General features: G+C 41.5%; 1 protein-coding gene across 1 annotated transcript; it reads left to right on the forward strand.

Annotated features, from left to right (window-relative positions):
• On the forward strand, positions 1 to 24,444 carry wdr19 (WD repeat domain 19). The gene is made up of 36 exons (XM_084082856.1): positions 1 to 80; positions 901 to 992; positions 1,546 to 1,611; positions 1,714 to 1,839; positions 2,215 to 2,330; positions 2,502 to 2,617; positions 2,903 to 2,983; positions 3,393 to 3,505; positions 3,618 to 3,791; positions 4,136 to 4,206; positions 4,360 to 4,532; positions 5,005 to 5,125; positions 5,296 to 5,402; positions 5,801 to 5,917; positions 6,257 to 6,412; positions 6,969 to 7,116; positions 7,756 to 7,969; positions 8,658 to 8,817; positions 8,964 to 9,074; positions 9,340 to 9,449; positions 9,550 to 9,607; positions 9,824 to 9,970; positions 10,225 to 10,307; positions 10,391 to 10,474; positions 10,675 to 10,821; positions 10,953 to 11,077; positions 11,360 to 11,469; positions 11,607 to 11,675; positions 11,912 to 11,989; positions 12,408 to 12,504; positions 12,748 to 12,872; positions 14,006 to 14,087; positions 15,211 to 15,361; positions 15,897 to 16,020; positions 22,705 to 22,781; positions 23,111 to 24,444. Exons 1-36 carry the CDS (start codon positions 75 to 77, stop codon positions 23,223 to 23,225), a joined length of 4,050 nt encoding a protein of 1,349 aa, XP_083938982.1. The 5' UTR covers positions 1 to 74; the 3' UTR covers positions 23,226 to 24,444.
• Positions 24,445 to 27,870: the final 3,426 nt, after the last annotated feature.

Below are 27,870 nucleotides of genomic sequence, written 5' to 3' on the forward strand. Positions count from 1 at the left end.
GAAGCATTGTGGGAAACGCACAACTGTTGCTGCGAAGATGTTTTGAAGAAAAAGGATGAATAAATAAGATCAAAATGAAGGTGGGTGATAAGAGAATAATTTAAACAACATTACGTTTGTGTTTAAGACAATTAGTGGTTTTATTCCGCCCTCAGCTTGGTCAGGTTAGCAGGCTGCTGCTTTACACGGTTACATGTACCTAACGTTACTGTTTATAGTTAACGTTACTTAGAAGCTAGCCTCGGAAACCCATGGCTTTTTTACTTAGAAGCTAGCCATGGATCCAAGACGGTCATCTGTCATGACCGTCATGGCTGAACTTCAACATAGTGTTTGCACTTTCTCCCCTTTTGGCCCGGGCATCTACATAAACGTTCAGATTTCAAATATAAAGTGCTTGCCCCATGGCCATGGATGTTACAATTATGTACAGGCCTCAGAAGTCCTCCGTATTGTTCAATAAAAAGCATTTTAATCCGATCGGTGGCCATTTTCTCATAGTTATTCATAGTGCAGTACACATCCCAACCGGTAAGATCTCTTAGTTAAAAGCATATGGAGAAAATGAAGAAAATGGCCACCAATTGGATTAAAATGCTTTTTATTGAACAATACGGAAGATACGGGAACTTTTGAGAGGCCGTACATCATTTTAACATTTATGGCCATGGGGTAAGCACTTTATATTAGAAATCTGAACGTTTATGTAGATGGACGGGCAAAAAGGGAGAAAGTTCAAATATTATGTTGAAGTTCACCCATGACTGTCAGTCATGTATTAGGGCTACTTAGAAGCTAGCCTGTCGTTAACTGGTTACCAGGCAGTCTCATGATGCTAGTGTCACTGTCAGTCCAGTAAGTAACAGTGTATGACTGACATGTTCATATCATCATCAACAGCGTGTTTTCACCCTAGCGGACAGTGCCTGGCAAGGTTGCAGTATTCAGTATAAATGGCAGAAAACGCTCGGGAATTATATCGCTGTTGCAGGGTGAGTATGCTGTGGTCGTAGCCCTAGAAGCCCCATTCTATTGTGTAGCACTCCTACAACTAACCCATTGATTCATTGTTGCGACAGTGCTTTGAAATATGGTGATGATAAAAGTATTTTTTATCAAAATGTACTTAAAGTACCAAAAGTAGAAAGTACTCATTATGCAGAATGTCCCATTACACAACTTTTCAAATGTATACAAATCTTTTGAAAATAGCAGATCTAATAGCAGATCTACAATGCCTCGAGATGCATTTTGAGCTTGTAGATTGGCTATTTTCAAATGGCCAAAATGTATGAAGTGGTTAATGTATGTTTTGTAATAATAATCAAAATCTATAAGTAACTAGTAACTAAACGTTTTCAAATAATTGTAGTGGAGTAAAAGTGGAACTTTACTGGAAATACTCCAGTAAAGTAAAAGTACCTCAACATTTTACTTAAGTACAGTACTTGAGTACATGTACTCAGTTACTTTACACCACTTATATAATTTATATATAAAGCACCTCTACACTATTACTCAATAATGGCTCATGTAACTTTCCAGAACTGACAACACAGTGAAAATATTTGATCGACATGGACACAAAAGGAACGAACTCAGCCTTCCAGGGTAAGAGCATCTAGTGTTTTTAATTGTATAATATAGTTGAGGTCAGGTTTCACAAACTTCAGTAGTTTGAGCTGATTTACTCTCTTCTCTCCCTGTTTCCAGGACTTGTGTGGGAATGGACTGGGATAAGGATGGGGACATCCTGGCAGTGATAGCTGAGAAGTCGAGCTTTATCTACCTCTGGGACGCCAGTATGAACAAGACATCACACATTGACAGTGGCATGAGGTGTAACTAGCACATCAGAGACAATCTATGTTCAGATAATCGATCATATTGTTTATAAATATAGATCTGAGTAAACTGTGAAAGTCTGTTACTTCTGCCTTGTTTCAGCATTATTATTATTTTTACCAACCTTTTTTTAGTTTTGAATTTATCTTGTGCTATATATGTAGTTGTTGGAATTAGATGTTAGTGTCATTTTAATATTCAGCTCAATTTTTCAGTACCAATGGTACCAATCCTTAGAGCTTCCAGCCACCATCACTGAATAGATTTGAATAGTCCCTTTTGCTTTATAGACTTAGATATAGATTCAAAATCACCTCTTATCTAAACTGTAATGTGCCCGGCTTCCTGCTGTTGTGTTGGATTCAATAGAGATCAGATGTCTTTCATCGTCTGGTCAAAAGTCAGTCCTGTGATGGCAGTTGGGACGGCTAAGGGAAACCTGTTGATATACAACCAGCAAACCTCCCGCAAGATCCCAGTTCTGGGTAATGCACACATGCATGCAACACCTGTACCCGACTATATTATGTTTTTTAGATTTTGTTCCCTTCCTTCCTTCCTTCCTTCCTTCCTTCCTTCCTTTCCTACTTTTGTCATTCTTCCCTGTCACCTGCCTCACCACAGGTGCAAATGTTGACATGCACATGTACCTCTAGGTAAGCACACCAAAAGGATCACCTGTGGGTGTTGGAGCACTCAAAATCTACTGGCCCTAGGCAGTGATGACCGTACTCTGAGTATCAGCAGCCACGAGGGGGACACCATCCGACAGGTACAGTACAGTACAGCACACCACACACACACACACACACACACACACACACACACACACACACACACACACACACACACACACACACACACACACACACACACACACACACACACACACACACACACACACACACACACACACACACTCTGTACTTATATCAAGGGCCCATGTCACAGCTGAGTTGCTATTTTTAGACATTTTTGAAAGTTTCACCACTGTATATGACATCCGCAAAATAGGGACACCAGGTTGAACTGTGTCCTCTCTCTTATCCTTTGCCAGACATCATTGCGTAGCGAGCCTGCTGATGTATTCTTTTCTTTGATGAAGACCGATGAGAGGTCATCTCCAGGGGAGAGCACTGTAAGTACTGTGTGTTCCTGTATCTATGTAACAGTGTAGCCCTGCCTGAATTGGGTCCACACAATATGAGCCACTGAATTTAGATGTGACCAGTGACATATTAGTAGTTGGAGATTATCTCTGATTGTCTGGCTACGCAAGACTACTGTTCAGCAAAAGCAAATTACATTTTCAGCATCTTTTAGAATGTTAACCTATTGATAAATGGTGGTTTTGTTTAATTCAGGTGAAGTGTGTACATCCATAAAAGGGTTTCAACCCTCAGTAAAATTCAGAATTTAAGAGAGGTTGTATATTATTCTAGGTATGGTTTATACCCTGCTAATATATGTGAATGAAGGGAGAGGATATGGCAGGTCAGTAGGAGTGATGATTGAGCTGATCTGGCTGTGATGTTTGACGCTTACAGGTGAGTGTTTCTGTTGGGAAGAAGAATCTGTTCCTACTCAACCTCAGCGACCCTGACAACCCCATCGAACTGGCCTTCCAGCCTCGCTACGGACACATTGTAGCTTACCGTTGGTGTGAAGCACACACACACACACACAGACCAATGTTTGATGAAAATGTAGATATTTTGTTCCTGTCCCTGTCTCTTATTCTACCATGATCTTCTTTTCTCCCTTCCCCCTAGGTACGGTGATGGGTATATATTGATTGGGTTCTCTCATGGCTACTTTGTGGTTATCTCCACTCACATCTTGGAGATTGGCCAGGAACTTTACCAGGCTCACAACCATAAAGACAGCCTCAACAGTGTTGCTATCTCCTCGTCCTTAAATAAGGCTGCCTCCTGTGGGGACAATTGGTATACACGCACATGAACACACGCACACACACACAAGACCCTCACGTCTGATTTATACTTAGTTGTGCCCTGGTGTCATTCATCAATAATAGCCGATTTACAACCTCACAATATGACGCGATGGTGTGCAAGTATAAATCAGGCATCAGAGTGACAAGAACGACTGCTACAGTATATGTTACATTTATTAGTGTGTCAAAACGTGTGTGTGTGTGTGTGTGTGTGTGTGTGTGTGTGTGTGTGTGTGTGTGTGTGTGTGTGTGTGTGTGTGTGTGTGTGTGTGTGTGTGTGTGTGTGTGTGTGTGTGTGTGTGTGTGTGTGTGGTTGCATGTGTGTCTTTGCAGCATAAAGATCCATGAACTGTCTGATCTTAAAGATATCAGCAACATAGTTCACCTGGATGACGAAAATAAAGGTGAGACAGTTCTTCTATTAAACCACAGAGCACCCCCGACAAGGCATTTTGAATGAACCTGAACACAATATTGCCTTTTCTGCCAATGTCGGCAAAGCCCCCCTCCCTTTCTTCTTTTTGACAATCTGTCTCTCTCTCCCTCTCCCCTTCCAGGCCTGGACCAGATGAATTGGACAGATGACGGCCAGTTATTGGCTGTGTCCACCCAGCGAGGAACTCTGCATGTGTTCCTGACCCGGCTGCCCATCCTGGGGGACAGCTTTGGCACCAGGCTGGCCTACCTTACGTCCCTGCTGGAGGTCACCGTCTCCAACCAGGTGGAGGGGGTGAGTGCACACACACACACACACACACACACACACGCACACACACGCACACACGCGCACACACGCGCACACACGCGCACACACACACACACGCACACACACGCACACGCACACACACACACACACACGCGTATACCATACATCAGTGTTCCAGCACAATTTGTCCTTGGCTGGATGGAGGGGACTGTGCAGCATTGTGCTAGAACTCTTCTTGGAAACCGGCACAAATGAAGTGGTTTTAGGAAACCATCCTGAACACACACATCCAGCTGTACAGCTGCTGTTTAAAGTGCAGAGAAGCCCTATTAGAAAATCTTTGGAAATAGCTGATCGACAAGCTCACAACGTGTCTTGTAGATTGGCCATTTTTGAAACTTTTTAAAATCTTCGGCTATAATGAAATGCCCTAAACCGTGACGCCTCAGGATGAGAGTGGTGATTCCTTCTCCGTTGTTTCCCCTGCATTCCTCAGGAGAGTCCAGTTGCAGTAGCAGTGGAGGTGGAGCCTACGTTCATCGCTGTGGGACCTTTCCACCTGGCTGTGGGCATGAACAACAGGGCCTGGTTCTATGCTCTCACAGACCATGAACCTGGTGTGTGTCCGTGTGTCCGCAAGCTTGCTCACATATGCATGTGCATGCACACGTGTATTTGTGGGTGCTTGTGCGTAAGACAATCAAATGTGTAATGTTTGCACATTCATTCATTAATGCGTGTGCAAACACATTGAATTTGTGAGACCCTGTTTGTTTGCGTCACTCAGGTTACAGCAGGCTGACAGAGATAGAATACCTGGGGACAATAGCCAGCATGTGCCTGAACGCAGACTATGCAGCAGCACTGTTCGAAGGAAAAGTACAGGTGCACATGGTGAGGACACTGTGCGTGCGTGCATGTGCGTGTGTGTGTGTACATGCATACCCACTCCCCATTGTCCTCAGTAGTCTGACAACTCAGACTTCAGACTCTACCTTAAGCCCTAGCACTCCTTATGTCATTATATCAGTACTTGTTTGCCCATTTAGATAGATACTGTACTAGTTATGTTATCCAAGATGTATGTTGTTTACTTATGCATACTATGTATGTTATTTAGATAGATGGATGCTGTTTGCTTGTCCACAGATGTGTGTTATTAAGTATGTTATTTAGCATGTTTAGACAATGTTAATTGTCTCATTGGCCACATACCCTTTTACTCCAATACATTTTTCGTGTGTGTGTGTGTGTGTGTGTGTGTGTGTGTGTGTGTGTGTGTGTGTTTATAGATGGAGTCTGAGGAAAAAGAGAACAAGTGCCATATGAAACTGTTTCCAGACGATGACACGAAAGGAAAGATCCTGTGCCACGCCCTCACTGCTGACTTCCTGTATTATGGCACTGATGTAGGTCCCTACAGCTAACACCTCGTGTAGCGTTTTGTCATTTTTATTTTTTTAACCGACTGATGAATGCCACACAGTTTCTGTGTCGATTCCCCCCTCTCAGCACCTACAGTATGTTGCACTGCCTTCCTCTCTTATTACATTGTATCCTTTATGGACACATTCTGTTTGTGTTGTCTGGTTTTTACAATGCGTTTCTCTTTCTCTCTTTCTCTCTGTCTCTCCATCACTTCCTGGTGTGTGTGTGTGTGTGTGTGTGTGTGTGTGTGTGTGTGTGTGTGTGTGTGTGTGTGTGTGTGTGTGTGTGTGTGTGTGTGTGTGTGTGTGTGTGTGTGTCAGTCGGGCAGTGTGCTGTGTGTGTTGCTGGAGGACTGGCAGACGGTGAGCACCTACAGCCACACGGTGGGAGTGAGGAAAGTGTTTCCCGACCCCAACGGCACACGGATGGTCTTCATCGATGAGGAGAACGGTGGCTGCCTGTTGTCTCCCGTCAATGTTAGTACAGCACATATAGTTATGCATACTGGGACACTGTAATTCTATATATCGGCGGTGTCGGGTGGGTTTTTCTTTCTCTCTTTTTTTTTGGATCGAAACCTAAATCGTTTCTTTTTTATTATTATTTGAAAAACATCTGAAAATAGAGAAAATAGCAGATCTACAAGCTCATCATTCGTTGTGACACATTGTGAGCTTGTAGATCTGCTATTTTCACCATTTGTCTGTGACACTCTTGTATGATGAAGTAGGGCATTAATTTATGAAAAATATGAAACATGGAGATACAAGATTTCTGCCAAACAGCAATGATATACTTATATTTACATATTTCGTATTCTCACACAGATTATTATATTAATTATATTAATAAGCTTAGATGATGGTAATTGGCCTAAACATGGACATGGATGCTGAGACTGCAGTAGGCCTCTGTGGTTTATGATGCTTGTTGCAGCTCAGCTTTCCATCAGATGGAAATGTACTGTAAGGATGGAGTTTGGACTGGAATAAGGATTTTGGCGTGTGTGTGTGTGTGTGTCTGCCCATCCAGCCCAGAGACTACTGCTATGAGCTCCCCAGTTTCTCCCCCACCATCACGGGAGTGCTGTGGGAGAACTGGCCTGGTGACAGAGGAGTGTTTGTAGCTTATGATGATGACAAGGTCTACACCTACGCACTGCACAAAACCACCATACATGGTAGGAAGATAAACACACACACACACACACACACACACACACACACACACACACACACACACACACACACACACACACACACACACACTCAATTGTAAGAACTGAGATCCCTAGAAATCAGTTTGAAACAAAATCATAGAAGTACGGCTGCAGGTTCCTAGTGCCAAGGATATTTTGGAACGCAGACAATCTTTTCCCCTATTGACTTTAAAATAGATTAATAAGCCTGCGTCGGGTCAGGGGCAGACGCTCGTAACTAAAATTGTGTTTAGAGAAGTTGTCAAAAACAAACAAACATGGCCTAGACGGCTGGCGTAGCGGTCCAGGCACCTAGACTCAATGTAGTCTGACAGCGCGTTGTGGGTTCGAGTCCCAATCCCGACTGCCTTTGCTGCGTCTCACTCCCCATCTCTCTCTCCCCATTTCCCGTCAAACTACTATACTAACAATAAAGGCAAAAATGTATCTAAAAAAAAAAGAAACATTCATGTGGAATGGTTATTGTTCAAAATATATGTATACCAGATTACCAGTGACAGATTATATCAAAATGAACATGTTTAATTGAAAAAGTTGCACAGTATGACGTTAACGCAAGTTAAAAATCGAATATCAGTAAAATATTCTCTCTCTCTCTAGGTTTCCGGGTGGTGCTGGTGGGGAACACCACGCTGCCTTTCTCCCACAAGCCCTTGCTGCTGTACAACGGGGAGCTGACCTGTCAGACACCGAGTGGGAACACCAGCGAGGTGGTGCTGAGCACGCACTCCTTCCTCAGACAGCCGACCAGCACGCAGCCTCTCAGTCCCCAGGAGCTCAGCCAGCAGCTCTCTCAGGCCCTCATGCTCAAGAGGTCAGTCACAGTACAGCCACAGTACAAGGAGCTGCATATCTTATAAATACATACAGTATATACTGTGTGTGTATATATGTCTATCGTTGCTGTCGGGCAGAAACCTCTTATCATACTGTATGAGTTTTCCACCCGACAGAGACAATCTACTATATCAGTGTTTTTCCAACTTTTTGTGCCCAAGGCACACCTGTATTCATAGCGAAAATAGTAAGTTCACAGTGCATGTGGTTCTGTTTTTCTGATATTTTGAAATCAGAAATCAGAAATTCCTTTTTCTTATCTTGTATTTACTTCGCCTATAATGACATGCTCAAAATAGGAAGGCTGGTTGAACGTGTTTAAAATATGTATTTTTAGAGTATATGATTTGTCTCTGTTTCCGATAATGAGTTCGCACGAAATACTGATATACAAAATTAAAAAACAATTCCTAACTTTTGTATAGTTGTATATATTACAATAATGTGTTGTTGTCACAACATGTCCCAAGGCACACCTGGACTTGTCTCACAGCACACCGTTTAGGAACCACTGCTACACCCAGGCATTTGTTATTCATAATGGCCTGTGCACAACATCCTCTAAGGGGTGCTAGCGGGGCTTTTGGAATATTCTAATTTAATATTTCATCCAGATGATTGAGATCCACCCCTGGATATATTCATATTCGTTGTGTCCTCTCCAGGTTCTCGGAGGCGTTGGATCTGTGTAAGTCCGCCGGCAGTGCAGCCGACTGGGCTGAGATGGGCCAAGCCTGTCTGGTCCACATGGAGGTGGACCTGGCCATTCAGGTCTACCGCATGAGTGGTAACGTTGGCATGGTTATGTCGCTGCAAGATATCCAGGTAAAACACGCACGCACGCACGCACGCACGCACGCACGCACGCACGCACGCACGCACGCACGCACGCGTATAGTTTCCATTTTATATTGTCTTGTCAGTAGGAAGATCTACTGTCCTCTTCATCATTTTCTTCTGCTCTGCCACAGGGTCTAGAGGACAAGAATCTGCAGGCGGGCCACTTGGCCATGTTCTTGAATCAGTACGACCTAGCGCAGGACCTCTATATGTTGTCTAGCTGTCCCATTGCTGCCTTGGAGGTAACACACACACTCACACACACACGCACATGCACACAGATAGATAAACCATTAAAGTCCAGGTTGAAAAGTCCTTGGAGTTGATATTGCACATCTCGAGGTTCTTATGAAATTGTTGAAAAATCTCTATGAGAAATGTCCACTGGAAAGTTGTTAGCATTTTGACTAAAGCAGATTGTCTGTGCTTATATAGAAGCGTTATCACTTGATAGACATTCCCTATCCAAAACTGTTAATAACATGTGTGCGTACCTGCGTGTGTCAGATGAGGAGAGACCTGTTGCATTGGGACAGTGCTCTGATGTTGGCCAAGAGACTAGCAGAAGACCAGATCCCCTACATATCCAAAGAATATGCTGTACATCTGGAATTTATGTAAGTACTGTATACACACACTCACCCATGCACACACGGCAGACTTTTGAATCAGTGGAAGACACTATTTGTAATCTTCACACTGTGTTTGTTTTCATAGTGGAGACTATGTGAATGCACTGTCACACTATGAGAAAGGCTTGACCCATGACAACAAGGTAAATGCACCATGCTTCATTTCTGCCTCTCGTCATGTCAGCCACACAAGTGCTTCTAAACGTCAAAAGTGTTATTTTGCTCTGCTGTTAAAATGACTTAGTTTTGAATTAAGTAGTTTTCACTTTCTTTCAAGTGACCCCACTTACATACTAAATGAACAATAGAGGCGATTATGTGTTCTCATCTTGCAGTACCTCTTCTCTTTCTCTCTGTAGTTCCAGGAACATGATGAGGCTTGTCAGGCGGGCTTAGCCAGGATGTCCATTCGGATGGGGGACATCAGGAAAGGCGCAAGCCAGGCCGTGCAGCACCCCAGCAGAACCCTCAAAAAAGAATGTGGAGCAATACTGGAGAGCATGAAGGTAGAGAGTAAACTCATTTCGTTAGTAGTCCCCGACTACAAAATGTCCTTGCTTTTCAATCTTTTTGTTTTATTGCACTTATGGCTCACTCTGTTCAATCTGTGACAGTGTGATGGTGAACAATTCTCTATGTCACAAACAGCATTATCCTCCAAACGTGTTGATGCTGCCACTCAGTTATTTCTTACCTGCAGATTTTCCGTTAGCATATATGCTAACTGAAATTGTAACAATTCCATCACTTTGTTCTACAGCAATTCTCTGAGGCTGCTCATCTGTATGAGAAGGGCCAGTATTTTGACAAGGCAGCGTCTGTGTACATACGCTGCAAGAACTGGTGAGGTATCCACGTGCACACATGAACACACACACACATCAATATCCCTCTGTCCCTCTGAAGTTTTATATGTCCTTGAACAGGGCAAAAGTCGGAGAGTTGCTCCCACAAGTCACCTCTCCTAAGATCCACCTGCAGTACGCCAAGGCCAAAGAGATGGACGGGAAGTAGGTTCTGTGTGTGTGTCTGTGCCTGTGTCTGTGTCTGTTTCTGTGTTTGTGCGTGCAACTTTGCTCATGTGCATTTGTACCTGTGTGCATTTTTGTGTCTATTTCAATAATGCTTAAGTCGTGCGTGTGCGTGTGCGTGTGCGTGTGCGTGTGCGTGTGCGTGTGCGTGTGCGTGTGTGTGTGTGTGTGTGTGTCAGGTACAAAGAGGCCATGCAGGCCTATGAAAGTGCAAAGGACTGGGACAATGTGATCCGGATTCTTTTAGACCACCTGAACAATCCAGAGGACGCTGTCCGCATCGTCAGGGAGACGCAGAGCATCGACGGAGCCAAGATGGTTGCCAGGTTAGCCTTAAATGCACTGCCCCACACAGACACACGCACATACAGCACATGCACACATACACATCACCTTTTTTCATATTTAACCCACCAAGTATATTATACACGTGCGTGTGCGTGTGTGTGTGCGTCAGGTTTTTCCTACGGCTGAGTGACTATGGCTCAGCCATCCAGTTCCTGGTGATGTCTCATTGCAATGACGAAGCCTTCCAGCTGGCACAGCAGCATGGACAGATGGAGGTGTACGCTGACATCATTGGTCAGTCTGAGCATTCATGTTGGATCTCAGTATTATGGATGTTATCCAGTTCAGCTCACAGTAAAATGCTTGGTCAATTAAAGAGCCACTTTACCCATTTTGTGTGTGTGTGTGTGTGTGTGTGTGTGTGTGTGTGTGTGTGTGTGTGTGTGTGTGTGTGTGTGTGTGTGTGTGTGTGTGTGTGTGTGTGTGTGTGTGTGTGTGTGTGTGTGTGTGTGTGTGTGTGTGTGTGTGTGTGTGTGTGTGTGTGTGTGTGTGTGTGTGTGTGTGTGTGTGTTGTAGGTTCTGAGGCTACTCAGGAAGACTACCAGAGTATTGCGCTCTACTTTGAGGCGGAGAAGAAACACCTGCTGGCTGGAAAGTTCTTCCAGAAGTGTGGCCAGTATGGCAGAGTATGAACTCTCAGTTGTTGTTTGTTTGTTTGTTTGTTTGTTTGTTTGTTCATTCATTCATGCATTCACTTGTTCTTTTTGCTTGTTTGTGTATGCATTTTGAGTAATATGTCTTTCATTGTGTCTCTCTGCTTCAGGCTATGAAGCACTTCCTCAAATGTCCCAATACTGAGGACAACTTGGCTGTTGAGATGGCTATAGAGACGGTGAGAGTGATGTCTGATGTGTGTGTTACACTGGGGAAATGTGAATGTGCTAGTGGGTGTTTGTATGTATGTTTAGGTGTTTTATTTGTGTGTGTGTGTGTGTGTGTGTGTGTGTGTGTGTGTGTGTGTGTGTGTGTGTGTGTGTGTGTGTGTGTGTGTGTGTGTGTGTGTGTACGTGTGTGTACGTGTGTGTACGTGTGTGTACGCGTGTGTACGCGTGTGCGTGCGTGTTCCAGGTGGGCCAGGCCAAGGACCTTACCCTAACCAACTTGCTGATAGATTACCTTATGGGAGAGAGTGACGGCATGCCAAAGGTAACAGCACACTGGAACTTGACACAATAGTTCTCTCTCCTTGAGTTCCTTTTGCTATATGTGTGTTAAAAAAAAAGGTTTCCCCATGCTGTAAAATATGAGTAGATACGTTTCAGTATGTAAACCAATATGTGTGTTTCTGTGTCTGTGTGTGTATTGTTTGAGGATAACATCCATCTACTAAGGCTCTGGATTCTTTGAAGTCAATCAATGCTGCCCATACTACGTCAATGTCAGTTGGACTTGACATGTCTTTGTCCTCTCCTTCATCTTTCTCTGTAGTATTCATGTTTGAGGTCAAAGGAAAAGATGGCCACGGTGTAGCAGTTTTGCTAGAGAAGGCAGAGAGAGGGTGAAAGAGAGAGAAAGGCCTTTTCCTGAACTGCAGTTGGCTGACCTGTCTCCCCTTTGTTCATAGGATGCCAAGTACCTGTTCCGTCTGTACATGGCACTGCAGAGGTACCAGGAGGCTGCTCGCACTGCCATCATCATCGCCCGGGAGGAGCAGTGTGCAGGTAAACACACAGTGATGGCTCACAACCACATGATGTACTGTAGGCACATTGCGGGTTACAATCTGGCTACAGCTACTGTACATGTCATCCTGTCTCTAAACTCTTCATTTCTCTATATGTGCAGTGGAATAAACATAGTAATGACACTGAAGATAATATTGTACTGACACAGGTATAAGGCATTACAAGTGGAAGTGTTCCCTGTTGTGTTTCTGATTGAACCTGTTTGTTGTTTTCACACAGGGAACTACCGTAACGCCCATGATGTGCTGTTCAGCATGTACACTGAGCTGCAGGCTCAGAAGATCAAGATCCCAGCTGAGATGGCCACCAACCTGATGATCCTCCACTCCTACATCCTGGTCAAGGTCCTTCAAGCTTTGTTAGCTTTACACATTATATTTCTTAGCTTTATAAGATTTTTCTCCCCAATTTATCGTTATGCCAATGAATTCCTCCCCACACACATTTTGTGTGTTGTCGCTGCTGTTGTATCCCACTAACTCACCTCCCAGTGAGAAGTCCCCACCGGGAGGACATAGGGCCTTTGCCCTACTCCTCCCACCCAACACCCCTGTTGACAGGTGCCGGCCGTAGGAACAGAGATAGGTGCAGTATTCACCTGGCCTCACCACCCGGCTTCCCGTGTTGATTGATTGATTGATTGAAATTGTTATTAGGCAAAAGAATGTAAAACAACACAGTTACATTTATTATACTTTTGTCTAAAAGGTTCGACGTCACTCAATGCGGCCCCAGGCCAAAATCCCCACAAAAAAAAAAAAAGAAAAAAAAAAAAAGATTTTTCTTTTTTTTTACTTTTGAAATCACAAAGAAAAACAAAGTAATCTAAACATATCCGAAATGGTTAATTATTGCCTTCAGCTGTTCCAAACATGCAACTTTCCATTAACCATTTTAATTACAACAGTGCACCAGTAGAGCGCGCTCTCGTTTATTTTAATAGAAGCCTTATTAACTATAATTCTAGTGTTCATTTTTGTATATTTTTAAGCCAAGGTTACAGCAATACTCTGAAAAGCATCCTCAGGAATGTGAAGTTTTGTTTAGCAGTACAGTAGTAATAAGTTGATAGAAGCATTACTAAATGCTAAATAAAAACAAAGTTATAACAAATAATAGTAGTAGTTAATATCCCTTATTTATCACATATGTGACTATTATGGGCTTTTTCAGTAATGGGGTACTACTGGCGAGAGTGCCGATAAACAGGGGTGGGCTGGGACCAAAATTCATCCCTGGCATTTTGGTCTGAACCAGCCCACTGCCCCCGGACCGTTTTGCCAACGTGGGGGGGGGCGGGGGGGGGGGGGGTTGCCTGCCGATAAACAATGCGGCCCCCCAGAGTGAGTGTGGAAATTTTGTGGCCCTCACCATCTACAAAGTTGCCCACCCCTGTCCTAGATGCTCAATCATATACATATAATGTATAAGTGGATATGACGTGGTGTACTTAACTTTCTAATTGTCTTGTCTGTAGATCCATGTGAAGAGAAGTGACCACCTGAAGGGCGCCCGCATGCTTATCCGCGTCAGCAACAACATCAGCAAGTTTCCCATACGTCAGTTTAACACGTTTTGTTGCTTAACAGAATTGCCTTGCTGTCGGACAGAAACCTTGTATCTCCATTTTTCTACTTTTTATGTTTTTTCATTACATACTTCGTCGTATAAGTGTGTCGCGCAAAGGTAGTGAAAATCGTGATGCGAAGTGAGCTTGTAGATCTGCTACTTTAGCTATTTTTGAAAACTTTGGCGGAAAGTGCTTAAAGGGTAAGACCACTTTGGTAGAGGTTTGGGTTGTGTAGTTACCTTGCCATGATGTAACTCCAAAGGTGGGCAAGAAATCAAAAATAATTGCTCCATTGATTAGAAATTGATAATTCAAAATATGCTCCTCATTGACTTACATTGTACGGTAAAACAGCTCTCAAAGTCTCTCTTTTAGCACATAAATGAACCCAAACATAGCTGATTCAGACAATATAGAACATCACCAAACCCAGTACTGTTTGTTTTTTTAATAAAAATGTCAACTTCCTGTTGATTTTACTATTTGAAGATCTGGATCCGCGGATCCAGGTTTTCTACTTATTAAAAATGGCAAAATCAACAGGAAGTTGACATTTTTATTTAAAAAAAAAGAGTACTGGGTTTGGTGATGTTCTATATTGTCTGAATCAACTTTGTTTGCATTTGTTTATGTGCTAAAAGAGTGACTTTGAGAGCTGTTTTACCGTACAATGTAAGTCAATGAGGAGCATATTTTGAATTATCAATTTCTAATCAATGGAGCAATTATTTTTTATTTCTTGCCCACCTTCGGAGTTACATCATGGCAAGGTAACTACACAACCCAAACCTCTACCAACGTGGTCTTACCCTTTAAGACTGTGGATACATTAGAAAATCTTTTGTTCCAATAAAAATTGAGTAAAAAAAAAAAAAGACTGTGGATAAATATTTAACCAATAAAAAGTATTTTTATTGGTTTGAGCTTGTGACTAAATAATAACGACGTTGGATCCATTGGAACACAGGTGATCTTTTCCATTTCCTGAAAAGTAATGATTTTTATACAAGGTTTCCGCCCGACAGTTGTTTCTGTCATCATAGATGTCAGTATGTAGGAAGAGCAAAAAGAAGTGTGTCTTGCATATGCAGCATGTGTATGTGTTCATGTAGACATCGTGCCCATTCTGACATCGGCGGTGATCGAGTGTCACCGGGCCGGACTGAAGAACTCTGCCTTCAGCTTTGCTGCCATGCTGATGAGACCAGAGTACCGCAGCAAGATTGACCCCAAGTACAGGAAGAAGATCGAGGCGATGGTCCGGTGAGGGGGGGGGGAGCGGTTTTCAGTCTTTTGTGCCACAGAGTGGCCATTTTGTCCCTCTGAAGGGACACTTTTGCTCTTTCTCTGTCTTTCTTCCTGGTTTTTAACCACTTGAACCATATGTCTAGTATGAATGTTGTCTCATATGTCTATGAATTGTTTTCATTTTACCCTAAACTTAATGTACACATTTCCCTGGAGAATGCCACTTCTCAAGCCCCTGGAGGGTTTTTAGGCATTCTCCCTCACATTCTATTTAATCCTTGTGTATCTTTTAAAATGATTTTGTGTGTGAAAATAAACAAATAAACAAACCCTAGTGTCCCTATTCTAGGGCACAGATATGTATTATAGAGCAAAAATAGCCTAGTATAGAGACTCCAGTGAACTAAGTATAGAGCAGTATAGAACTTCTCCTCCTCACTCTGTCTGTTTCTCAGTCTTTGTCTTCTTCTCGCTACCTGTCTCCCTTCCTGTCTGTCCTGTGTTATATTATATTCATATATTCATAGCTGGCTCATTGTTCTGCCCCCAGTCGCCCAGATACATCAGAGTTGGAAGAGGAGACAACTCCGTGTCCCTTTTGTGGGTTCCAGCTGCCACAGAATGAACTGCTGTGTATCTCCTGCAAGAATAACTTGCCCTACTGCGTCGCCACGGTACATACACACACACACACACACACACACACACACACACACACACACACACACACACACACACACACACACACACACACACACACACACACACACCTGGATCAGGTTTCCCAGTGGGGAGGTGAAAAGGCAGTGCAGCAGCAGTGGCTCAGAGCGTCTGCCTGATGACTAAAAGCCTAACATCTCCCCAGGCCAAGGGGGAATTCCTTATTGGGCTAGTGGTTAAGATGTTGGCTTTTGGCCAGGACGGCTGGCGTAGCAGTCCGGGCACGCGTGTCGCGGGTGCGACACCCCCGATCCCGGCGACCTTCGCTGCATGTCACTCCCCATCTCTCTCTCCCCATTTCCTGTCAGTCTTCAGACAATAAGGTAGAAAAAGCCAGACAATTATATTTAAAAAAAAAGAAGAAAAGGTAGCACTTTACAATAATGACCCGTTATAAAGCATTTATAAACGTTTATAAGTAGTTTGTAGACTATTAACAAATCATTAACAACCTGTTTGTTGACATTTGTAAATGATTACTAAAACCTTTATAACTACAGTTACAAATCATTTGTAAAGTATTAGTAAGTAGTGAACTATTCATGAATAAGCCATTTATATACATCTGTAAAAGATTATTAAATCATTTGTAACGACCTATTCTAAAGCATTTATAAACGTTTATAAGCAGTTTGTACACTATTAACAAATCATTAACAACCTGTTTATTGACATTCGTAAATGATTACTAAAACCTTTATAACTACGGTTACAAATCATCTATAAAGGTATTAGTAACTATTCATGAATAAGCCATGTATAATACATCTGTAAATGATTATTAAATCATTTGTAACTTATGTTACATAATATATACAAGCTATTGGTAGCTTGTTCATGTTTAACATATGCTTTGTTAAATATTCCTGAAGTATCTATAAATCCTTAGTACATGTTATTATGTGCCCTATAGTAAAGTGAAGACAGTTCATCATTTACATCTGTCTGTTAATGTGTTTGTTCATGTTTAACATGCTTTGTAAAACCTTCCTAAAATATCTATAAATCCTTTGTACATGTTATTATGTGCCCTACAGTAAAGTGAAGACAGTTCATCATTTATGACTGTCTGTTAATGTGGACTTTCTCCTTACCTGTTGCAAACTACCTGGCTTTCATGAATGCAGACACCAAACAATTACTAGAATTATCATTCATGTTAAGCAAATGATGCGTAAGACATTCGTAAAGAGTATGTAAACCATTTGCAGACGTTATCATGAGCCTGAGCCTAGTTGCTTCTTTTGGGCTTGTTTTCATAGACCTGTCCGCTTGTTTCTTTTGCAAAATCTGGCAACACACTGATTACCTGCATTACACCTGCAGTAGCCTACTAGGGAGGAAGTGAACAGTGATGCAGTTGCAGACTGGACAGAAATATGTCTAATTCATGTTTTATGTGTTTTAACTGTCTTGTTGCAGGTGATCGAGGTAACATAAAATGGCTAATCTTACACACATGAAGTAGCATTATGACTAGGGGGTATTTTGATGGTGGCTGTTTGTATCCACAATGTTTGTTTTGATGTGTAGGCTAGTAATGTCCTCCATGCTTAGCAGTTTAGCTTAGCAGCTAAAGCTAACTTGCACTGGGAGGTGGTGACTGCAGAGGCTCCAAGCTGCTACTCTGTGATTCTGTTGTGATTAATTTCTTTGTTTAAATGTCAGTGTGTGTGCTGTGGCCAAGAGTTGCTACATTTTATATCTTAATAAATTGTTGTATACTTGTATATAACGTTACTTTTGCCACTTTTTGATGTCACATGTTTTACTAATCACTGTTAAACATGAAATAATAATGCATAGTCTTCACTTTACAACAAGGCCCATGATAACGTTAGCAAATGGTCAACACACTCTTTACGAATGTCTTACGAATCATATATTAAACATGAAAGATAATTCTAGTAATTGTTTGGCATCTGCATTCATGAAAGCCAGGTAGTTTGCAACAGGTAAGGAGAAAGTCACATTAACAGACAGTTGTAAATGATGAACTGTCTTCACTTTACTATAGGGCACATAACATGTACTAAGGATTTATAGATATTTTACTCTACTCAGAGTCATAAGTTTACAAAATGTACTAAAGTACAGTGAACGTCTGTGCGGTTTGTCTTCATCACTGAAAATAACATACATGTAAACTGATATCATGTGCAGTTGGGGTGAAGAAACACAACCATTTCACTCCTAATAATACTTATTTGATTTGACATCCTGACTTGCTGCTGTAGCTGAGGCTTGAACCTGTTACCTGCGGCTCACTGGTCAGTGACTCTATCCATTCACCTACAGCTGTTTCCTTGGAATCTGTGGTTCTGAAACGTTTTGTTGTCAACCCCCCAAATTGACATGTATTTGGGCAGTGGACCCCAATGTGAAAAGATGTAGTGTCAGGGCCCCCCATGAAAAAGATTTATATTTATGCTGTAACACATTTTTTTTAAAGTTATTTGTCTTGTTTGTTATTCAAGTCAAAGCACCAGGAAGGCTGTACTTGTCAGCCATCTGTTAGCTCAATGGGTTGAGACGCAGTATTCATGATCCAGAGGCCATGAGTTCAAATCCCATTGATGTCTTTCCTATGATTCTTTCCTTTGCAGACTGGCTTCCAGAAGATCAACTGAAAACTACGAGGAAGGCTATATTTGTCATCCAACTGTTAGCTCAATGGGTTGAGACGCAGTATACATGATCCAGAGGCCATGAGTTCAAATCCCATTGATGTCTTTCCTATGATTCTTTCCTTTGCAGACTGGCTTCCAGAAGATCAACTGAAAACTACGAGGAAGGCTATATTTGTCATCCAACTGTTAGCTCAATGGGTTGAGACGCAGTATACATGATCCAGAGGCCATGAGTTCAAATCCCATTGATGTCTTTCCTATGATTCTTTCCTTTGCAGACTGGCTTCCAGAAGATCAACTGAAAACTACCAGGAAGGCTGTACTTGTCAGCCATCTGTTAGCTCAATGGGTTGAGACGCAGTATTCATGATCCAGAGCCCATGAGTTCAAATCCCATTGATGTCTTTCCTATGATTCTTTCCTTGAGTGGGTTCGATTCCCACTCCGAGTCATGTGTCCCCGGTAACTTGGGGCAACGGATAAATTGACTGATATCCTTAGTGATGCTTCCCTTTGCAGACTAACTTCTAGAAAACAAGTTAAAACCACCAGGAAACCTGTAACTCTCAGCCAACAGCATAGCTCGACTGGTAGAGCGTCTGTCCAATGACTTGACTTGACTTGAGTGGGTTCGATTCCCACTCGAGTCAAGTGTCCCAGGTAACTTGGGGCAACGGATAAATTGACTGATATCCGTAGAATAACTTGTAGGAGTGTGCTGGTTCAAATCCAGTACAACCCAGGACCGAGCGGTCCTGGGTTCGATTCCCACTAACGTCAAGTCCCCGGTAAATTGGGGCAGCGGATAAATTGACTGATATCCGTAGAATCCGTAGAATAGCTTGTATCCGTTGCCCCAAGTTACCGGGGACACTTGACTCGAGTGGGAATCGAACCCACTCAAGTCAAGTCATGTTATTGGACAGACGCTCTACCAGTTGAGCTATGCTGTTGTCTGAGAGTTACAGGTTTCCTGGTGGTTTCAACTTGTTTTTCTAGAAGTTATTCTGCAAAGGGAAGCATCACGAAGGATATCAGTCAATTTATCCGTTGCCCCAAGTTACCGGGGACACATGACTCGGAGTGGGAATCGAACCCACTCAAGGAAAGAATCATAGGAAAGACATCAATGGGATTTGAACTCATGGCCTCTGGATCATGAATACTGCGTCTCAACCCATTGAGCTAACAGATGGCTGACAAGTACAGCCTTCCTGGTAGTTTTCAGTTGATCTTCTGGAAGCCAGTCTGCAAAGGAAAGAATCATAGGAAAGACATCAATGGGATTTGAACTCATGGCCTCTGGATCATGTATACTGCGTCTCAACCCATTGAGCTAACAGTTAGATGACAAATATAGCCTTCCTCGTAGTTTTCAGTTGATCTTCTGGAAGCCAGTCTGCAAAGGAAAGAATCATAGGAAAGACATCAATGGGATTTGAACTCATGGCCTCTAGATCATGAATACTGCGTCTCAACCCATTGAGCTAACAGATGGCTGACAAGTACAGCCTTCCTGGTGCTTTGACTTGAACAACAAACAAGACAAATAACTTTAAAAAAAAATGTGTTACAGCATAAATATAAATCTTTTTCATGGGGGGCCCTGACACTACATCTTTTCACATTGGGGTCCACTGCCCAAATACATGTCAATTTGGGGGGTTGACAACAAAAAGTTTCAGAACCACAGATTCCAAGGAAACAGCTGTAGGTGAATGGATAGAGTCACTGACTAGTGAGCCGCAGGTAACAGGTTCAAGCCTCAGCTACAGCAGCAAGTCAGGATGTCAAATCAAATAAGTATTATTAGGAGTGAAATGGTTGTGTTTCTTCACCCCAACTGCACATGATATCAGTTTACATGTACGTTATTTTCAGTGATGAAGACAAACCGCACAGACGTTCACTGTACTTTAGTACATTTTGTAAACTTATGACTCTGAGTAGAGTAAAATATCTATAAATCCTTAGTACATGTTATGTGCCCTATAGTAAAGTGAAGACAGTTCATCATTTACAACTGTCTGTTAATGTGACTTTCTCCTTACCTGTTGCAAACTACCTGGCTTTCATGAATGCAGATGCCAAACAATTACTAGAATTATCTTTCATGTTTAATATATGATTCGTAAGACATTCGTAAAGAGTGTGTTGACCATTTGCTAACGTTATCATGGGCCTTGTTGTAAAGTGAAGACTATGCATTATTATTTCATGTTTAACAGTGATTAGTAAAACATGTGACATCAAAAAGTGGCAAAAGTAACGTTATATAGTATACAAGTATACAACAATGTATTAAGATATAAAATGTAGCAACTCTTGGCCACAGCACACACACTGACATTTAAACAAAGAAATTAATCACAACAGAATCACAGAGTAGCAGCTTGGAGCCTCTGCAGTCACCACCTCCCAGTGCAAGTTAGCTTTAGCTGCTAAGCTAAACTGCTAAGCATGGAGGACATTACTAGCCTACACATCAAAACAAACATTGTGGATACAAACAGCCACCATCAAAATACCCCCTAGTCATAATGCTACTTCATGTGTGTAAGATTAGCCATTTTATGTTACCTCGATCACCTGCAACAAGACAGTTAAAACACATAAAACATGAATTAGACATATTTCTGTCCAGTCTGCAACTGCATCACTGTTCACTTCCTCCCTAGTAGGCTACTGCAGGTGTAATGCAGGTAATCAGTGTGTTGCCAGATTTTGCAAAAGAAACAAGCGGACAGGTCTATGAAAACAAGCCCAAAAGAAGCAACTAGGCTCAGGCTCATGATAACGTCTGCAAATGGTTTACATACTCTTTACGAATGTCTTACGCATAATTTGCTTAACATGAATGATAATTCTAGTAATTGTTTGGTGTCTGCATTCATGAAAGCCAGGTAGTTTGCAACAGGTAAGGAGAAAGTCCACATTAACAGACAGTCATAAATGATGAACTGTCTTCACTTTACTGTAGGGCACATAATAACATGTACAAAGGATTTATAGATATTTTAGGAATGTTTTACAAAGCATGTTAAACATGAACAAACACATTAACAGACAGTTGTAAATGATGAACTGTCTTCACTTTACTATAGGGCACATAATAACATGTACTAAGGATTTATAGATACTTTAGGAATGTTTAACAAAGCATATGTTAAACATGAACAAGCTACCAATAGCTTGTATATATTATGTAACATAAGTTACAAATGATTTAATAATCATTTACAGATGTATTATACATGGCTTATGCATGAATAGTTACTAATACCTTTATAGATGATTTGTAACCGTAGTTATAAAGGTTTTAGTAATCATTTACGAATGTCAATAAACAGGTTGTTAATGATTTGTTAATAGTCTACAAACTGCTTATAAACGTTTATAAATGCTTTAGAATGGGTCGTTACAAATGATTTAATAATCTTTTACAGATGTATATAAATGGCTTATTCATGAATAGTTCACTACTTACTAATACTTTACAAATGATTTGTAACTGTAGTTATAAAGGTTTTAGTAATCATTTACAAATGTCAACAAACAGGTTGGTAATGATTTATAACGGGTCATTATTGTAAAGTGCTACCGGGAATTCCTTATTGGGCTAGTGGTTAAGATGTTGGCTTTTGGCCAGGACGGCTGGCGTAGCGGTCCGGGCACGCGTGTCGCGGGTGCGACACCCCCGATCCCGGCGACCTTCGCTGCATGTCACTCCCCATCTCTCTCTCCCCATTTCCTGTCAGTCTTCAGACAATAAGGTAGAAAAAGCCAAAAGATTATATTAAAAAAAAAAGAAGAAAAAAAAGATGATGTTGGCTTTCCACGCGGGAGGCCCGGGTTCAATTCCCAGGCGTCACATAGATATATATAGATAGATACAGTAGATATAGATATAGATATATAGGCACACACATACACGTTCTTGCTGAAGTTCACACATGCCTTGGAATGCTTTTCTTTTAGCTTACATGCATTTTTGTTTTTCCCATGCAGGGTCGTCATATGCTAAAGGAGGACTGGTCGGTGTGCCCACATTGTGAATTCCCTGCCCTCTACTCCCAGTTCATTCTGTGAGTCAATATACTGTAGTTAATGTACACAGTACAACTAGAACAATAGTCGTCAAAACCAAATTCACGTGGTCCAAAATGTAGATTGTCCATGGTGATAGAATGACATCTGCGACGTATTATGTCATTTTACTGATTTGTGTGTGTGTGTGTGTGTGTGTGTGTGTGTGTGTGTGTGTGTGTGTGTGTGTGTGTGTGTGTGTGTGTGTGTGTGTGTGTGTGTGTGTGTGTGTGTGTGCGTGTGTGTGTGTGTGTGTGTGTGTGTGTGCGTGTGCGTGCGTGTGTGCGTGCACGCGTGCACGTGCGCGTGTGCGCGCGTGTGTGTTCAGGCTCCTGGAGACGGAGGGTGTGTGTCCTATGTGTTCTGAGACTCTGAACGTCAACCAGGTGAAGAAGATCGCTGATTGTTCCAGCTACCTGCAGTCTGATGAACTGGAACACTGACACTGATGCCCTCAAAATGTGTTACCAAAGAATGTCATCCTACAGACAGTGGTTCACACCCCTTTCTGGATCAGGGCCCAGTTTAAAGTCTGCGGCCCACCCATCTGACCACTGAACACAGCCATTTGGCTGTTGGCGTGGGCCGCGTTCATTTTCAGAGCATGTTTATTTTAACGATCAATTGATTGTGTTCCAGTTTGAATCAATGGTACTAACGTAGTACACTTTGAGTTGCTACTTATCTGTATCACAATTAAAACTCAGTTTTCAAGGTTGTAAAGAAAAAATATATACCATGACATTTTGTTTTACAATTTTGTTTTTATACTAATGTTATATCAATAAAATCATGTTTTGCCAATTATATATATCGTCTCTGTCGGGTGGAAACCTCATATGTCCAAAACTGTTACTTTTCAGGATTCAAATTCAACAGTAGCAAAAGTAGCAGATCTACAAGCTCAAAATGCGTCCCTTCGCACCGCGTTTCGAGCTTGTAGATCCGCTACTTTTTATGCTTTTGTGTGACGCTATTGCATGATCAAGTAGCGCATTAATTTACGAATACAGCACAACAAGTTAGAATGTGGAGATAAGAGGTTTCTGCCCGACAGCGACGATATGCAGTGTCCTCAGGGCCCACCAGTCGCTGTCCTACAGTGTGGTCATGTATAGATCAAGAAAACAAAGGATTGTCTGCACACCATTTTGGATGCTCCCACAGTGTACTTATTCAAGATTTGTGCAACGTTTCGACCTTTACTGTCTTCCTCGCGTACAAGATGACTGCATTGGCTGAAATGTTTTACAGATCTTCAATAAACTGTGGGAGCATCTCAGATGGTGTGCGTATAATCCTTTGTTTTCTTGATCTACAGTATACATGATCACACATACACATTCTTTGGCGATGTGCGTGCATTATCCTGGACTGTATCATGTATTGATCATACACAGCCTAATGCACTCTTAAGCCCTAATTTATACTTCATCATACAATGGTGTGTCGCCTAAAATAGAGATGCCAGGTTGGAAGAAAGATAGATAGACAGACAGATTATGTACATATACATCTTTAAAACATGTAGATTTAACTGCTGTGACAATGTTGCAAATGTTATTTTAATGCATTACTGCACTTGTTCAGACCACAAAACCGACTGTCAACTGTGATTTTAATAACAATTTCATCAGGTGAATAAAATTGATTCCATGAGAATCCAGTTTAATTCCTTGATATAGAAACGGACGCATTTCTTGACAAAACACTGTAAACATTCCCCCTGCTTTGACGCAAAATCCATCTCACTGGCTGATCAAACAGGAGCTGAATTTGAAATGGAGTTGTGTCACCCTCCTGTGGTGATGTACTGTAACAACACTGCAGCACAGTTGAGCTTTCTTTACTAGCTTTCTGTTTCTTCTTGTAAATATATCCACTATATTTAATTGGACAAAGAAGTAGAAGTATTTTGAAGCACACAGCTAAATGACCATCAACAGTGAAATGCACTGCACAATGCACACCATTAGGCATACCTACCAACCTCAGACCGTCCGATAACAGGAGATTTTTTTCCCAGGGGCGGGGGGGCTCTTGACCACGCTGAGGGTCCCCTCCCCCCCCAGGAATTTTTTAACAGCGTAGATGTCATTTCCAGTATTCTGGTGGATTTTGGGAGTTTGACACTTTTATCATTCTTTACTTAGCCTACTAGGATCCATTAAAAAGTTAAAAGTAGCAATAAAATAGCCATATTTAAAGGTATGAGGTAAGTGATTTTCTTTTGTTAAAATAAGTGTTAAATAGCTCTATATTCTGATAGTACTCATTGCTATAGAGTGTTTGGTCAGTAAAAGGAGTCTCTCCAGCTCTTTATAAAACAGAAAATGCATTTTCGTTTCAGTTTCAGTTTAATTTCCAATTTTATCCAATCAGGATAGAGAACTCAATCAGGATACAGATTAAACAAGTGAAATTGGAAGTGATGACACTAAGAAATGAGAGACGGGAGACTCCTGTTACTGAACAAACACTCTATAGCAATGATTACTATCAGAATATAGTGCTTTAACCTTTTAACAAAATACTTTTTTGTTTTAACCCAAAAAAATATCACTTACGCTACCTTTAATAATAACCACTAGCCTAATTACTTAAAAATGACTATCTCTTTAAAATTGCATTGGACTTTACATAAAGCGACAGTAAAAGAGTAACATTCCCATTCTCTCAGAAAGAAAGTTTTTTTGGGGTGTGCAGTGCCAGAATCAGAGAGAGAGAGAGAGAGAGAGAGAGAGAGAGAGAGAGAGAGAGAGAGAGAGAGAGAGAGAGAGAGAGAGAGAGAGAGAGAGAGAGAGAGAGAGAGAGAGAGAGAGAGAGAGAGAGAGAGAGAGAGAGAGAGAGAGAGAGAGAGAGAGAGAGAGAGAGAGAGAGAGAGAGAGAGAGAGAGAGAGAGAGAGAGAGAGAGAGAGAGAGAGAGAGAGAGAGAGAGAGAGAGAGAGAGAGAGAGAGACACCACTCACACCTTGCCCACTCCCACCTCCCAACAAAAAGAACAATCAAATACTGCCATTGTGATTTGCATATCAAATTAACTTGGCCGTGGCTGCATATCAGCGAGGGGCCACACAAGAAGGGTGGAATCCCCCAAAACAGTAACAGGAGAAATGGAAGAACAGGAGACGTCCAGGAGATGGGGTCAAATAACAGGATTCTCCTGGTGAGAACAGAAGGGTTGGCAGGTCTGCCATTAGGCCACTATAGGCAACAGACCACTGTACCACTGATGGAAAGGGCTATACATAGGATTAACAATAGAATAAGGAATACATTAGCAAATAGCAAGTCAAATTAAGATACCATGATGCCAGGCTACTTTACACAAGCATACTTAAAAGTAATTTGGCATACTAAATAGTATGTGATTCAAATCAAATACTATTTAGTATGCCAAATTACTTTTTAGTAGCTATGTCAGAAGTAAAACACTACTGCTTAGTAGTAGATCCAAAACATACATTAATTCATCATTAATTATTCACTTAAAGTTAAATATCTCCCAAACTACAAATGATTTCAAAGAAAAAATCTCAAGCATGCATGTCCACAGTAAGGTGGAATTTTTGAAAACTACTAAAACTATTAAACATTTCAAAGATTCCTTTTCAGACAAACATGTCCACAGTAAGATGAACATTTTAAAGTATGATTGAGGTTACTAGACGTAAGTATGTAGCTGTAAGCCTGCCTTTAAATGTCCATTGGCCACATTGACAATGCATTGGGCGCTTAAAGTTAAATATCTCCCAAACTACAAATGATTTCAAAGAAAAAATCTCAAGCATGCATGTCCACAGTAAGATGGATTTTTTTGAACTGTGAATGGAGTTTCTACGTGAAAGTGTTTTTTTTAGGTCCCAAATTCGTCCATCGACCTCCATTCTAAATCTCTGAACTTTTAAAGGAGTACAATTCTAAAACTATTAAATATTTCAAAGATTCCTTTTCAGGCAAACATGTCCACAGTAAGATGAACATTTTAAAGTATGAATGGGGTTACTAGCAGTAAGTATGTAGGATTAGTAGCCTGTACTCGTTTCCCTTTAAATGTCTATTGCCGCATTGACAATGCATTGGGCGCTTAAAGTTAAATATCTCCAAAACTACAAATGATTTCAAAGAAAAAAATCTCAAGCATGCATGTCCACAGTAAGGTGGATTTTTTTAACTGTGAATGGAGTTTCTAGGTGAAAGTGTTTTTTTGAGGTCCCAAATTCGTCCATCGACCTCCATTATAAATCTCTGAACTTTTAAAGGAGTACAATTCTAAAACTATTAAACATTTCAAAGATTCCTTTTCAGGCAAACATGTCCATATTAGGATGAACATTTTAAAGTTTGAATGGGGTTTCCATTCTATATATATGACATTTTGAATCATTACAGTCAGTTCACCTTCTTTTGGGTCTTGAGTCGAACCAATTACTCCCGCGGAGACATCAAATTTCTCTTTTGGGCCTTGAGTCTGGGACTCAAGGCCCAAAAGAGAAATTTGATGTCTCCGCGGGAGTAATTGGTTCGACTCAAGACTCTTTTGGGTCTTGAGTCTTGGGACTCAAGACTCAAATCCTGGAAATCAAATCCTGGAAATGGCAAATCAGCATGTGTGGGATTTGAAGGTGCAAGAGTCAGGTAAAAGTTGCGAAAATGTCCCAGTTGGATTTGAACTGAGAACCTTCCGTTTGTAGGCCCTGTATCTTAACCACTGCACCACAGTGATTCTTACTGATTTTGTCCACTTGCGTGTTCTTCACTAAAAGATTAGATAAAGGTGCAGGAGTCAGGTAAAAGTTCAAAAAATGTCCTTGTTGGATTTGAACCAGCAACCTTCTGGTTACAAGCCCTATATCTCAATCACTGCACCACTGTAATTCATCCTAATTCTGTTCACTTGCATGTTCTTCATTGAAAGGTTAGATAAAGGTGAAACAGCCACGTAAAAGTTGGAAAATATTCCTTGTTGGATTTGAACTCAGAACATGTTGTGTGCAGGGCCTGTATTCTATCCACTGCTCCACCATGGTTCATAGTTTCTCTGGTCTCTTGCAGGATGTTCACTGAAAGATTAGATACAGACCACAA

This window comes from Gymnoscopelus microlampas, assembly GCF_963454915.1.
Source record: "Gymnoscopelus microlampas genome assembly, chromosome: 2".
NCBI classification, from domain to species: Eukaryota; Metazoa; Chordata; class Actinopteri; order Myctophiformes; family Myctophidae; genus Gymnoscopelus; species Gymnoscopelus microlampas.